Source organism: Peromyscus eremicus, unplaced genomic scaffold (assembly GCF_949786415.1).
Source record: "Peromyscus eremicus unplaced genomic scaffold, PerEre_H2_v1 PerEre#2#unplaced_618, whole genome shotgun sequence".
NCBI lineage: Eukaryota > Metazoa > Chordata > Mammalia > Rodentia > Cricetidae > Peromyscus > Peromyscus eremicus.
The window spans coordinates 41,710-54,666 of NW_026734854.1; the positions used below are offsets into that span (position 1 = coordinate 41,710).

At 42.8% G+C, this 12,957-nt stretch overlaps 1 protein-coding gene across 1 annotated transcript in view; it reads right to left on the bottom strand.

Annotated features, from left to right (window-relative positions):
* Positions 1–12,957, bottom strand: part of LOC131901895 (peroxisomal bifunctional enzyme-like) — an 81,676-nt gene that overhangs the window by 37,465 nt on the left and 31,254 nt on the right. The window contains exons 16-18 of the mRNA XM_059252963.1: positions 10,893–10,927; positions 10,084–10,108; positions 7,378–7,554 (exon numbers count right to left, since the gene is read on the bottom strand). Coding sequence (XP_059108946.1) covers positions 7,378–7,554; positions 10,084–10,108; positions 10,893–10,927 — 237 coding nt within the window. The remainder of the gene's footprint in view (positions 1–7,377; positions 7,555–10,083; positions 10,109–10,892; positions 10,928–12,957) is intronic.

The following is a 12,957-nucleotide window of genomic DNA, read 5'->3' on the forward strand; positions in this document are numbered from 1 at the left end:
CATAGTGTCCCATCTTTCCTGGATATTTTGTCAGCAGTTTTTTAGAATTACCATTTTCTTTGACTGATGTATCAATTTCTTCTATCATACCTTCAACACCTGATATTTTCTCATCCTCTCTTGTATTCTGTCAGTGAAGCCTGCCTCTGTGGTTTCTTTTCAAATTTCTAAGTTTTTCATTTACAGAATTCCCTGTTTGGTTTGTTGTTGTTGTTGTCGATTCTATTTTCATTTTCAGGTCTTGAATTGCCTTATTCATTTTCTTCCTCCATTTGTCTTTTCCTGTATTTAAGGAACTTATTCATTTCCTCCCACTGTTTGTTTTCCTGGACTTCAAGGGATTCATTAATTTCCTCTTTAAGGACCTCTATCATCTTCATACAGACTGTTTTAAGATCTTTTTTCTAGTGCTTTCAGCTAAATTGGAATATTCAGGGCCTGTTTTGGTATGCCATGGAATAATCTTTCTACACTGTAAATATGTATTGCTCTCGTTGTAAGTAAAAAGCTGATTGATCCATAGCGAGGCAGAATTTTCAGTGCAGAGAAAATGTTGGGAAGGAGAGCAGGGTCTGAGAGGTCTCCGGGAAATACAGAGGGAAGAAGACATACTGGAGGACAGGTAAAGTCATGAGCCATGTGGCAATATATAGATTAATAAAAATGAGTATATTTAAGTGTGTAAGAATTAGTTGGTAATAAGCCTGAGCTATCAACCAATCATGCATAATTTATATTAAGTCTCCATGTCAGGTATTTGGGATCTGGTGGGCAGGAAAGAAAAGTCTGTCTACAGTGGTATGGTTGCAGGGCTGTTTCCCTGGACTGTTCACCTGGACTGTTTTTCAAATGAATGCCTGCTGGTGGTACTGGAGCTTGAAATGATGGGATGAGTTGGGGGAAGGAAGGTTGTAGGAAAAGATCTTTGTGGTCCACTGGAGATGGGGTCAGAGAAGAAGGGGAGACTGCAGCAGGTGTTCTGCAACAGAGTTGGGGGTGAGACTGGGTGGACTGAATCTGGTGGAGCAGAAGAAGTGAAGATTTGCCAATTCATATTTTTCAAACCACCTGACCAATATACTCCCATCCTTTTAGACAGACCTTTTAGACAATGGATTGGGGAAGAGGGATTGAGTCTGCTCCTTATCAGGCTCTGAAGATGATAAATATGATGTCCATGCCAAACACTCTTGGCTCTCTTCTGTGTAATCCAGATTGCTGACCTAGTAAAAAGCTTTACCTCCAAGGCCACCTTCCCAGAGGTTGATGATCAATGGCAAAGGCACCATGGTGTAGAAGATGCATGAGGAAAGTCTTACCTATGTCTCAAGTCTCTCACTCAGTGACATAGATGATGAGCTCAAAGTCATTCTGAGCCTTGCCAGTCATGAGATCTATGCACAAATCATCCCAGCCTCCCTAGTGTCAGTTCATGGGTCTTTGGGCCTGCTCTCTTCTTCTGGCTCTGAGAACAGAGTACATCCTGATTTACCTTCTTACCTGAACAGGTGTGGACAACTGTGTGAGCTTCCAGATCAGTCAGTATGTTGAGAGTTTTGTGATCTCTTGGGGCCAGGCTGCAATCTTAAGTTGAGCTTCTATAAGAAAAGACTTCTGTGAAGAAGACAACTTGCCCTAACAGCAGCATTTGACTATGCTGGAACTTGTAGTTTTCTAGGTATTGTAAAACTGGGCTAAACCTCTTCCTGGGTGGATTCTGGATGTCCAAATTCCAGGCCATGAACCTAAGCAGTCAGCTATGTACTCAGAATCTGCTTCCTTTAGCACACTGTGTGATGATGTTTTGTGTATGCTCTAACAAAGCTTGCCTAAAGATCAGAGGGCAAAGCCAGCCACTAGTTAGCCACAGAGGCCAGTCAGTGGTGACATACACCTTTGATGTCAGCTTTTGGGATCTCACGCCTTTAATCCTAGCACTAGGGAGGTGAAGACAGGAAGTGATATGGCTGGGTAGAGAGAAGAATGTAAGGTGGGAGGAGACAGGAACCCAGTCCCCTTTCAGTCTGATGATTTTGTAGAGGTAAGAACTCTAGTGGCTTGCTGCTCTGCTTCTCTTATCTTTCAGCTTTCACCATGACATCTGACTCTGGGTTATTATTATTATTATTATTATTATTATTAAGATCAATTAGAATTTGTGCTACAACACTGGGTTTCTTTGCTAATCCCTGGGCTTCTTTCAGAGGCATCATACAGGTAGCCCATGTGATCTTTGGCCCTAGACATGAGTTTCTCGAAGGCAACTGGATTAGCTCTCACCACACTTGCTTGGCTCAGCCAGTGAGGACGACCTCTCAGTGGGCACCCAACCCCACAGTGTCTAGGACCTGTTGAGGGTACACAGGACCCTTCAAGGAAGGGCTTTGGTCTGGTGGGCCATATTCAAAGCCTGAAGCCACTGAAGCAGGTCCCCTCAGTCATGTGGCAGGGGGAGGGCCTTTGTCACTTTTACCTAAGGACTGGAGATCTGGAGGGCACCCCAGGGAACAAGCCCAGCCTCTGAAGGAGCACCATTGAAATTTGCTATCTTAGGTTCCCCAGCTACCCAGTGAGGTTCTGAGGTGTCTCCAGAGGAACTTTGCCTATGTTGACCTCCAGGACCTGGGTGTACTACAAGGGGATGTTCAGGGATGATATACTCCTCTTGGAGACATCCACACCTCCTGTCTTAGGTGTTAGAGGTATTCTGAGGGAGTGCTTTTAAACCTATCTGTATCTATGGATGGATACTATCAAAATATCAAATGTGCCTTCAAGATAGAGATTTGAGTACTAGAAAGATGGCTCAGTAGCTAAGTGTGCTTGCTACTCTTACAGAGAACTGGAGCTCAGTTCTAAGTAGCTACATAGGATGGATGGGTCACAACTGTCTATCACAACAGCTCCAGGGAATTTCACACCCTGGAGGGGTGACTCCAGTGGGCATACTCAGAGACATAGAAATAAAAACAAAAAACATTTATACATGATTATAGGCATTATATTTTTATAGGTAGTAGGTTTCCATCCCCTCCTCCTCCTCCTCCTCCTCTTCTTCCTCTTTCTCTGCCTCTTCCCCTGCTGCCTTCAACTCTACCACCTCCTCCAACTCTTCTTCCTCTGCCTCTGCCTCCTCCTCCGCCGCTGCCGCCTCCTCCACCGTCTCCTCCTCCTCCTCCTCTTCTTCCTCCTTCTCTGCCTCTTCCCCTGCTGCCTCAAACTCTACCACCTCCTCCAATTCTTCTTCCTCTGCCTCCACCTCCTCCGCCATCGCCGCCTCCTCCACCGTCTCCTCCTCCACCTCCTCCTCCTCCTCCTCTTCAAGCATATCTTCATCTGAAGATTGAGGTGGGCCTTGGTACAGTACATTTATCGCTAGGGATAGAGTAGGAATAGGTTCAAAATAGGGAAGGAGTCATGGCACAAAGTGTAGCAGGAATCTTAAAGAGTCTTATTAATAAAATCAAACCTGTGAGCCAGGTATTGGGGTGAAGCTGGAAGATCAGAGATACAGAACAGGCCACAGCTAACCTCACCTGGCCAACTTCTCAGCTGCCCTTGTTTCCTCAGACTGTTAGCCTCTGTGTCCTCATATCTGAATGGCTCTCAGCTGAATTGTGCTGCTCAAAACCTAAAAGCTTAACCAGCCAAATGCTTCTAGTTTCTGGTCCTCATGCCTTATATACCTTTCTGCTATCTTCCATCACTTTCTGGGATTAAAGGCTTGCTTTCTGGGATTAAAGGTGTGAGTCACCATGCTTGGCTGTATCCTTGAACAGATGGATTTCTGCCTCTGGAATGCTAGGATTAAAGGCGTGTGCTACCACTACCTATCCTAAGTGTCTAGTGGCTTTTTTGTTCTCCGACCCCAGATAAGTTTATTAGGGTACACGATATTTTGGGGAACACAATACCACCACAACAAAGCTCTGGGACATTGCTGGGTGTTTCTTGCAGGGACCAAGTTGACCATCCTAGGTGAGTGACTGCTCCCACAGGTGCCACCATCCATGCTAACAACATTGTTTGGGACAATTTTCTATTGGCTGTTGTTCTGTTGTTTGTAACTTTTGGATGTTTCCCTTGGGTCTCCTTTCACATCAGAAACAAAGCTTTGCTTGCTAACTGTGCTGTGCTTAGCATCCCTGTTCCCACCCTGTTCAGCTCCCCTGCTTTCCTCAGCTAAGCAAGAACAGCACTTCACCTCTTTTCCACAAGTAATGGTGTGACCAGATGACCTGTTAAGACTCAATTGTATCTATCTGGGCATGTCCCTAAGCAATGTCCCATTGTATACACTTCCTATTGGGATTTTGGTTGTCCCATAAACTCTGTAAAGGACTCAGTTGAGGCCACATTTCAAGGGAAGGGGAAGACAACTGGGTACACATGCATAAAACAGGAATGAATCCAGGGATCCATGATGGATGGTTAGGTCCGATCAGGTGGGCCAATCAACTCAGTATGCAGAATCAGGAATAAGGCAGCAGGGACACAATTTCATGGATTACTAGGCATAAAGAGAAGAGTCCCCATTCCACTCAGGAAATAGGGAGGAGGGTGGAGAAGGCTCTGGGTAAAGGACAGAAGAGTGGTCAAATGATGTGGCCAGTGAAGTGGGCTCCTTTTTTGCTGTGGACACATTGATTAGAAAGAGGAGTCCCTGAGTTTACACAATGCAGAATCAATGCATCAGAAGTAGAAGAATACAGGGCAGGCAGACATACTTTGCAATGAAGAAAAACCCTCACCCTACTGCAGGGGTTCCATAAAAGACATTGGGGGAATATACTCTCCTTTGATTCATACTCTAGACCAGTGGAGACAGGTGAGAACTATACTAAGCATGAAGCTGTATCAGTTCCAGACTGCTTAGAGTACAGAACACACATGAAGACATGGCAAGGTGATCTGATGAGACAGGGCAGGAAACTGAGGTTCAGACATACAGAGGATAAGTCAGAGAGGACTCAAGAGATAAAATACAAGTGGCCATGCACTTTAATTCCTGGGATTTTGTGCATCCATGATGAACTAGTAATATCTGCTTAGCTTACACAACAGGCTTATATGTATGGCTATGCTCTCAAGGCTAGACCAAGTGGCTGCTGGAGCATCCTCATTGAAGACACTGAGTCAACGAGAAGCAGGGAAGAAATGGAAAATGGAACACTTGCAGTGTGCTGATGGGAATAGAAGACAGTAAGATCATCCTCCAATGGTACAAGCTTCCCATTACTCCTATCAATCACTTGAAGACCAGACGGATGGTCTTCTAAAACCAAGAAACAATGTGAGTTTTAATTTATGCTAAGTTGCCATCTAGTACACGCTCTCCAGGGTACCAAAAGGAATATGGTTTATGAAGTGGTATTGGTGAACAGGAGAAAATAAAGACCATGATAACGTGTCCCCTCTGCTGCACATCTGGGTACCTCAGAATGCTGGAAACAAAACAAGGCTCACAGCAATCCAGGAGATAATTCAATGAACCATGTAGCATTTTAACCTCTAGTGGCACCATGCTCCACTCCCTAGTTCAGTGCATGAACCACAAAGGGGCAGTCACATCCCAGGGACAGGAAAACCTTAAATGCTGTTGTGTTGGAGCAGCACAGCTTTTCTCTGGAATAGATACTATTTTTAGAGTAGACTAATAGAGCTATGTAATTTTTCTCTTTGGAGTAGAAAGCACTTTCCCAAATCATCTGCTAAAAGCATTGGCAGACCATGTTTTTCCAGTGGTTTCCTGTGGTAATAGGTATATTCTGGGGCAAACATTCCATAAAATGAAATCGCAATAAAATGAGTATCATGGAGATAATTTACACACTTCCTACATTCTTTTGGTTAATCCAAGATTCACACAAATGGAGGACAATGTATACACACACACACACACACACACACACACACACACACACACACACACACGTGGTTCTGAACAATCAAGACATGAGGCTTTATTTTCCCATTGACACTGAAGTTCTGTTCACATAGGAAGGTTAAACTAAGAATTCTGTACCCTCCAGTGTATTGAAGCTGTCTCCCACAGACCAGTAGAATCCCATGACAAAGACAGGATACTTGCTGGTTGTATGCAGTTAAAACTCACTCCAATCACTAATTCACTATTACAGAAAACCCCCAGAAACACATGAGGAAGAGAATAATCACTGTAAACAATTCATTCACAAAGTCACTAAAGAAACTGAAGATTTAAAACACACAGGAGCAATAATCAATTTCAAGGTAGTCAAAACCATTTTATAGCAATGTCTGATTAACAAAAAAAAACCCATAAGGTATGTTTGAAAACATGAAATATATGGAAATGTGCTACTAAAATTCAAAGTTTCTAATTGGTAGCTTTAAAAGGACGTTATCATAATATTCATCTGATCGTAGTGTGAAACTTAAGATTTAGATACTAACTTGGAGAATCTATAGAGTTCAGGAGACTAGAAAGGGAACATTAATTGGTAAGGAGGAAGGAAGATATTAAGGGGGTCATGGGAGAACACAGGTGACATGAAGGGAAAGGGAGGAGTAAAGGGAGGGAGATCTGAGTGGGGAAAGGGATGGCAGAGTAGAACCAAGGAGGGACACACTGAGGATGTTTGAAAAGGCTAAATGGAAAATTATAAGATTAAATATATACACAAATAGTCAAACAAAAATGTATAATTGGAATTGCTTCAAACAGAGAATTATGCCAGATGCCATAGCTTGCCATGTAAACATTTGATAGCCTGAAAAGAAGGCTGAGGTAAAGATCATCTGTCTTTTTCAGAGGACATGTTGTGATTCTTTGATAGTTTGTATATATTTTATGGAATTATAAAATGGATCATTTGCTTCCGAAAGAGGAAAAGCACAGGAACCTCCCATTTTCCTTGTACTTACAGATCTCTTTCCTGCTCTCTCACACTCCCAAGCACAGGGTGTGACATGGCCACTACTGGGACCCTTTCCCATTGAACCTGGCCAAAAAGACTGTTACATATTTCAAATTTCACTTGTACTTTGGGGATTCTTTAGATCTAATCCATCTGTGTCACCCACATGTGGATTAAGTAGCAGATAGAGTGACTCACCTGTTCCTGCCCACATCAGGGGAAGCTATATCAACTTATACATGTGCTCCAGCTTTCCTCTAGTTCATGTTATTCAGCGAGAGCCAAAGTGACTTTTATTTTTATTTAATTGTTTTAAATACATCTTAAAATTCTATGGTTGTATTTCTAGGGATGAGATGGATACACTGCTATATTTCAGATAGTGAAAGTTCCAGTAAATTTGTTCAGTTTTACATATGGCACAGAGGATAACTGACTACTACATATAATGGAAGCAAAGCCTCAATATGTACAGTACCTTTCCTTTGGGTTTGTAGTATTTCTTCAGATGTATGCACAACATCAGCTGGAGCAGCTGGAGCAGCTGGAGCAGCTGGAGCAGCTGGAGCAGCTGGAGCAGCTGGAGCAGCTGGAGGTTCTTCAATAACTTCAGGGATGACAGACTTCTTATAAAATCTTTTAAAGATTGAAGTAACTGGGAATGTAGTCACAACGGAGAGTTATGTTAGTTTACGGCAGAAAACCAGAAAACTAATCGTGGCTGTGTGTTTATAAATATGGTCTAATTTCCCGTTCCAGCTAGTCATCAGTGTCAGAGTGTTGCTTGTGGAAAATCACCACATTTTGTGATTAAGCAGTATAAAGACACTATAAGTACTGTCTGCATTTACGTGGCTGGTGCAATAAAGAAGGAGCAGCAGGACTGAATGTGTTATATGGGTTTGGTGCCAGATGGGAGCTCTTCCTTCTGACAATCGCATGAATACACTGTTGTTCATACGATTCCCCTTTCTTCCATGCTTTTCTCCAAACACTGGAAGTTTCAGAAGGACTTCTCATGATACTTTCTAGTCTAAAAGGGAACTACAAATGGTAAATCATAAGGAAAGGCACATGTACAGCAGAAATACTCTGATGAGGTTTGTTAAATACCAGAGGAATTCAGCTAGAAGCTAGTGACTGAATTTAGAGTGATCCATTGCATCCAACATGGAAAGGTGGCTGTTGCTGACTTTCACTCTTTATTTACCTATGGTACTTGTAGCTCACAGAGAACATATGGCATTGCCTTAGATGACTGAGAAGTAAAAACTGTGTGCACTCCCATCTTTTCACCTTCAGGTACCACATTAGTTACACTTCTGTCACTGTGACCACACCCGACAGAAGCAGCCTGAGAGAGATATTCTTTACCTTCCAATCCCTGACTCAAAACTGGAGTAGAGGGCACTGGCTTAGTACCAATATGTGACCCTTCTCCTGCATCTTCAACCTGTCATATCCCTCCCACTGACTAATTTTGATTGCCAGGGAACCACACTGAGAGATTATAGATTCGAGCATATTCCTTAGAAATACTCAGAGTCCAAATCATTCTATATCATGTTATTGCTCGATGGTTTGACAAAAATGAAACTTCCCTTCAATTGGCCAAGCCTTCCTTGACGTCTTCAACATGACCAGGTAAGAAAAGCAGTCTGGTATTTGGGTGGTAAGTATGCACATGGCTTTCTAGATGACAAATATTCTCAGCCACTCTACGGACAACCCAGAAAAATGTAGCTAGAAGGGCAGAGTCTATATTAGCACCAAGTGTGCACCATACCTGCTCTGCTCGACTCATCAAAGTCTAATTTCTACACACTCTTCTATCCACAGACTCTAAGGGGGGAAATGAGTCAAGCTCACTCCCTAACCATTATTTTAAACCTATAGAAATACCTCTAATGAAAGATCAGGCTGAAAATCCCTATGTATAAAAGGATGAGTTTCAACTTATGGTTCTCCTCACTCTAGCTCTGAAGAATTGGGTTTACAGAAGTGTGCCACAATGGGCACATAGTATACAGTCATTGGGATCAAATCCAGGGCTTTGCACATGGTAGACGCACACTAAAGCGAACTGGTCTTTACATTCCTGCCCATTGACCTTCTTTGACAAATCTGGCTGTGAGGGTACTCTAACACAGCCAGCATCTTCAAAATGATGATACCCAGCCATACTCTGACTGTGTAACTCACTGCTGCTTATATCATTCCACTGAGTGCTCCGACATAGCAGGCAGCAGGGAGACTGACCACCAGTGATAGAAGCAATACTGGAACACAAACTGGAGCTCACCTTTAAAGACGGATATGTAGCCAAGAATGACCCAGTGCAGCTCAAAAATGAAGGGGTGACTGGAGGTCTTAGTGGACATTGCCCATAAATTGTGTGGCTCTTTGGGCTCATGTTAATGTTGTCTAATCTGTTAAGCTTTTACAATAGTTCTTATTGGAATGAGCCATCTCTACCATAAATCCAGTTATCACACATATCCGACCTATTTTTCAGTGCAGTGTCTCCTATAGTCAAATGCTCTGATCTGACCAAACATATGGACTTTCCATCTATCATACTTATGAGTGTCTGCAGGCAGCTAAAGAGCACTGCCCGGCTTTCTGCCCACTTGGTGCTCATCATTGTCTGGTGTTTACCTAGGGCTGGGTTATTGCAGGCAGATGCTGGGAAGCTGGGTCTCTCACATAGGTATTCCTGAGCCCTTGACAAAATAAAAAGTACTTCCTGAGTTCTATCACTGGAAAGACTGATGACCTATCCCTATCATTCTCCAGAGAGATGCACAAAAAACCCCAAAACAAAACCAAGTCTCACACATCTGTATGGTGAACTTTGAACACTTTTTTTAAGGTAAAATGTGTATCTTGCTTTTTGAATTGACAAATTTGTCACTGGAAAGTGGACTCTGTCATAGGGATAACTGTATTGGGAAAAAAATCTATTTAAACCCTGCCTGGTACACAAAATGCCAAAATAACTAGAGGCATCAGAACTGAAAGCAGTGACTGTAGACACATGGGTAGGACTCATTACTTAGGGCATTGCCTTTTCCCCCACTTAAACTCCCAATAGGAGTCTTATATCACATTGTTGTGTCAGAGAAAAGACGGCCAGCATTTAAACAATTCTAAAATGTGTTTTGAGAGATTCCATAATACATACAACAATTAAAACTTCTACTCTCCACCTGTAATTGAAAGGAAAGAAAACACTTTGAGATTCATGTCATACAGAGTCTGTTTGCATAGCTCTTTGGTTCACCCTATGACACAGCATAGTGTAAAGCAGGATAGGAAAAAGACATTAAAAAAAAAGACTGTATTCATACATTATGTGATGATGTCACAGAAAACCAGGGCTACGTACTTTGTGACAAAAACTAATACATCACACACTAATGCTGACTCAAAGTGAAAGCAGAGCACCTCTTCTGTTTGGCCTTCACTGAGGGCTCCCTAAGCTACATCCCAGCATGGCAGACCAACTTAACAACCTGCCCTGGGAGATTAATTCCTTCTATGAGGGGGCCTCCAATTATTTGCATGAGTGTACATATTTTAAATGCATTATACCCTAAATATTCAATTATTGGATGCATGAAGCTTCCCACCACATAGATTTTTGGGGAACAATCCAAACTCTATCTAGATGACAGGCTGGGAGAGGTCCCTTAAGGAAAAACACACATCTTAATAGATGATATGCCTGTTAATTTCTGAGTCAATATTACACACATTTATCTAAAGAGGAGCCTTTTTTCTCCAGAAGAAAAGGCCCCCTCATACAGACTGTGACACTTGACACTGGAAGATTTGATTCAGTCTGGACCAAGATGGTACAATTCCACTTTGTCCTCTTCCTAAATTAACTCATGATGCCCTGCTCAGTTTCGTTGTTCAATGGGATATCCACTGAAACGTAAGATCACTAGAATAACCTTTCTATCTTAGAGAAAAGAAAGGTCCCCTTACCTTCTCCACCTTCACTTGTGTCTCTTCAGGTGACACTAAAGGGGACAGAAAGTGACTGTCAGCTCATGATCCTGCTTACTACTTATGCAGCATTCTTGCTTGATGTGGCTAAAAGTGCATGGACTTAGTAAATGTGACTAGACCTACTGAACAGGATGGTTGGGCAGCTGCTGAACTGTCTTCCCTTGAAGGAAATTAAAACAGAAAAAGGCCTGGAGAGATATGAGTAACAGAGTTGTTGTATTTCCAGACAGTGGGGGATCTAAAGCAACATAAAATAATCTATCCAATTGAAGATCAAATACAAATCTTCACAAGTATTCTCTTTGGAGTGACCACTGGTGTGCTTCAGTTTGCATGTAGAGGTCAGAAGACAAATTGTGGGATCCCAAATTGTAGATGCATAAGATAACCCCTATACCTAAGGCTCAGGGAACATTTTGATAGAGGATTGGAAAGACTATAAGAACCGGAGGGACAGGGACAGGACACATGCTGCTAGATAGTGTCTTTGAGACATGGCAGGGATGATATAGCCAATGAAATCTCAACAAAGTTCCCCAAATAGGACCTGCATCATGACAGCTCCTACTGATATGGCACCCTAGACCAGGAGCTACAGAGAGGTTGCAGAGAGATGAATTTTCTCCAGAGGTAAGCCTCCTCATAAGTTATCTAATCCTGAACTAACTGCACTAAACATACAAGAGCACACATAGGTATATATAAGAGCATCATTAAATGAACTCATCTGTTTACGTAAGTATAATAGTTATCAGAGAAGAACTCATATATTTGAAGGGGGGACTTGGGATCAGTTGGATTGAGGAGAAGGTGGGATAGAATGATGTAAACACAGTAGTCACATTAAATTCTCAAAGAATTAAAAATGTAAATTATAACAATCCTGGTCTTTCACTTTTGTCTTCCTTCCTTCAGTCAAGGTTTTTCATTGAAGCTAAACCCAGACTAATAGTCAGCAAGACCCAGAATCCTCCTTCTCTGCCCCTGAATACGCTGGGGTTAGGGGTGTGCATAGAATTGTCTGACCTTTTTTATATGTGCACTGGAGATTAAATCATCCTGAGTGAGGTAACCCAGACTCAGAAAGACAAACATGGTATGTACTCACTCATAGGAAGATACTAGATGTAAAACAAAGATGACTAGACTGCTGCTCACAACTCCAGGGAGGCTACCTAGAAAACAGGACCCCAAGAAAGACACAGGGATCGCCCAATGACAGAGAAATGGATGAGATCTACATGAACAACCTGGACGTGAGTGGGGGTAATGAAGGGCAAGGGTCGAGGGAAAGAGAGCTTAGGGGAGTGGGAGACCTCAGCTAGATCAAGAACAGAGAGGGAGAACAAGGAATAAGAGACCATGATAAATGAAGACCACATGAGAATAGGAAGAAGCAAAGTGCTAGAGAGGCCCACAGAAATCCACAAAGATACCTCCACAATAGACTACTGGCAATGGTCGAGAGACAGCCCGAACTGACCTACTCTGGTGATCTGATGGCCAAACACCCTAATTGTCGTGCTAGAAACCTCATCCAATGACTGAGGGAAATGGATGCAGAGATCCACAGCCAGGCCCCAGGTGGAGCTCTGGGAGTCCAATTGGCGAGAAAGAGGAGGGTTTGTATGAGCGAGAATTGTTCAGACCAAGGTTGGAAAAAGCACAGGGACAAATAGCCAAATGAATGGAAACACAAGAACTATGAACCAATAGCTGAGGAGCCCCCAACTGGATCAGGCCCTCTGGATAAGTGAGACAGTTGATTTGCTTGATCTGTTTGGGAGGCATCCAGGCAGTGGGACCAGGACCTGTCCTCAGTGCATGAGCTGGCTGTCTGGAACCTGGGGCTTATGCAGGGACACTTAGCTCAGCCTGGGAGGAGATGGGAATGGAGGGGGGGCTGGAGGGAAGGCGGGGGGGGGGGCTGGCGGGGGGAGGACAAGTGAATCCGTGGCTGATATGCAAAATTAAATTAAATCATAAAATAAGATTTAAAAAAATTAAAAAACAAAACAGGGTACCGATGTGTGTGCACAGT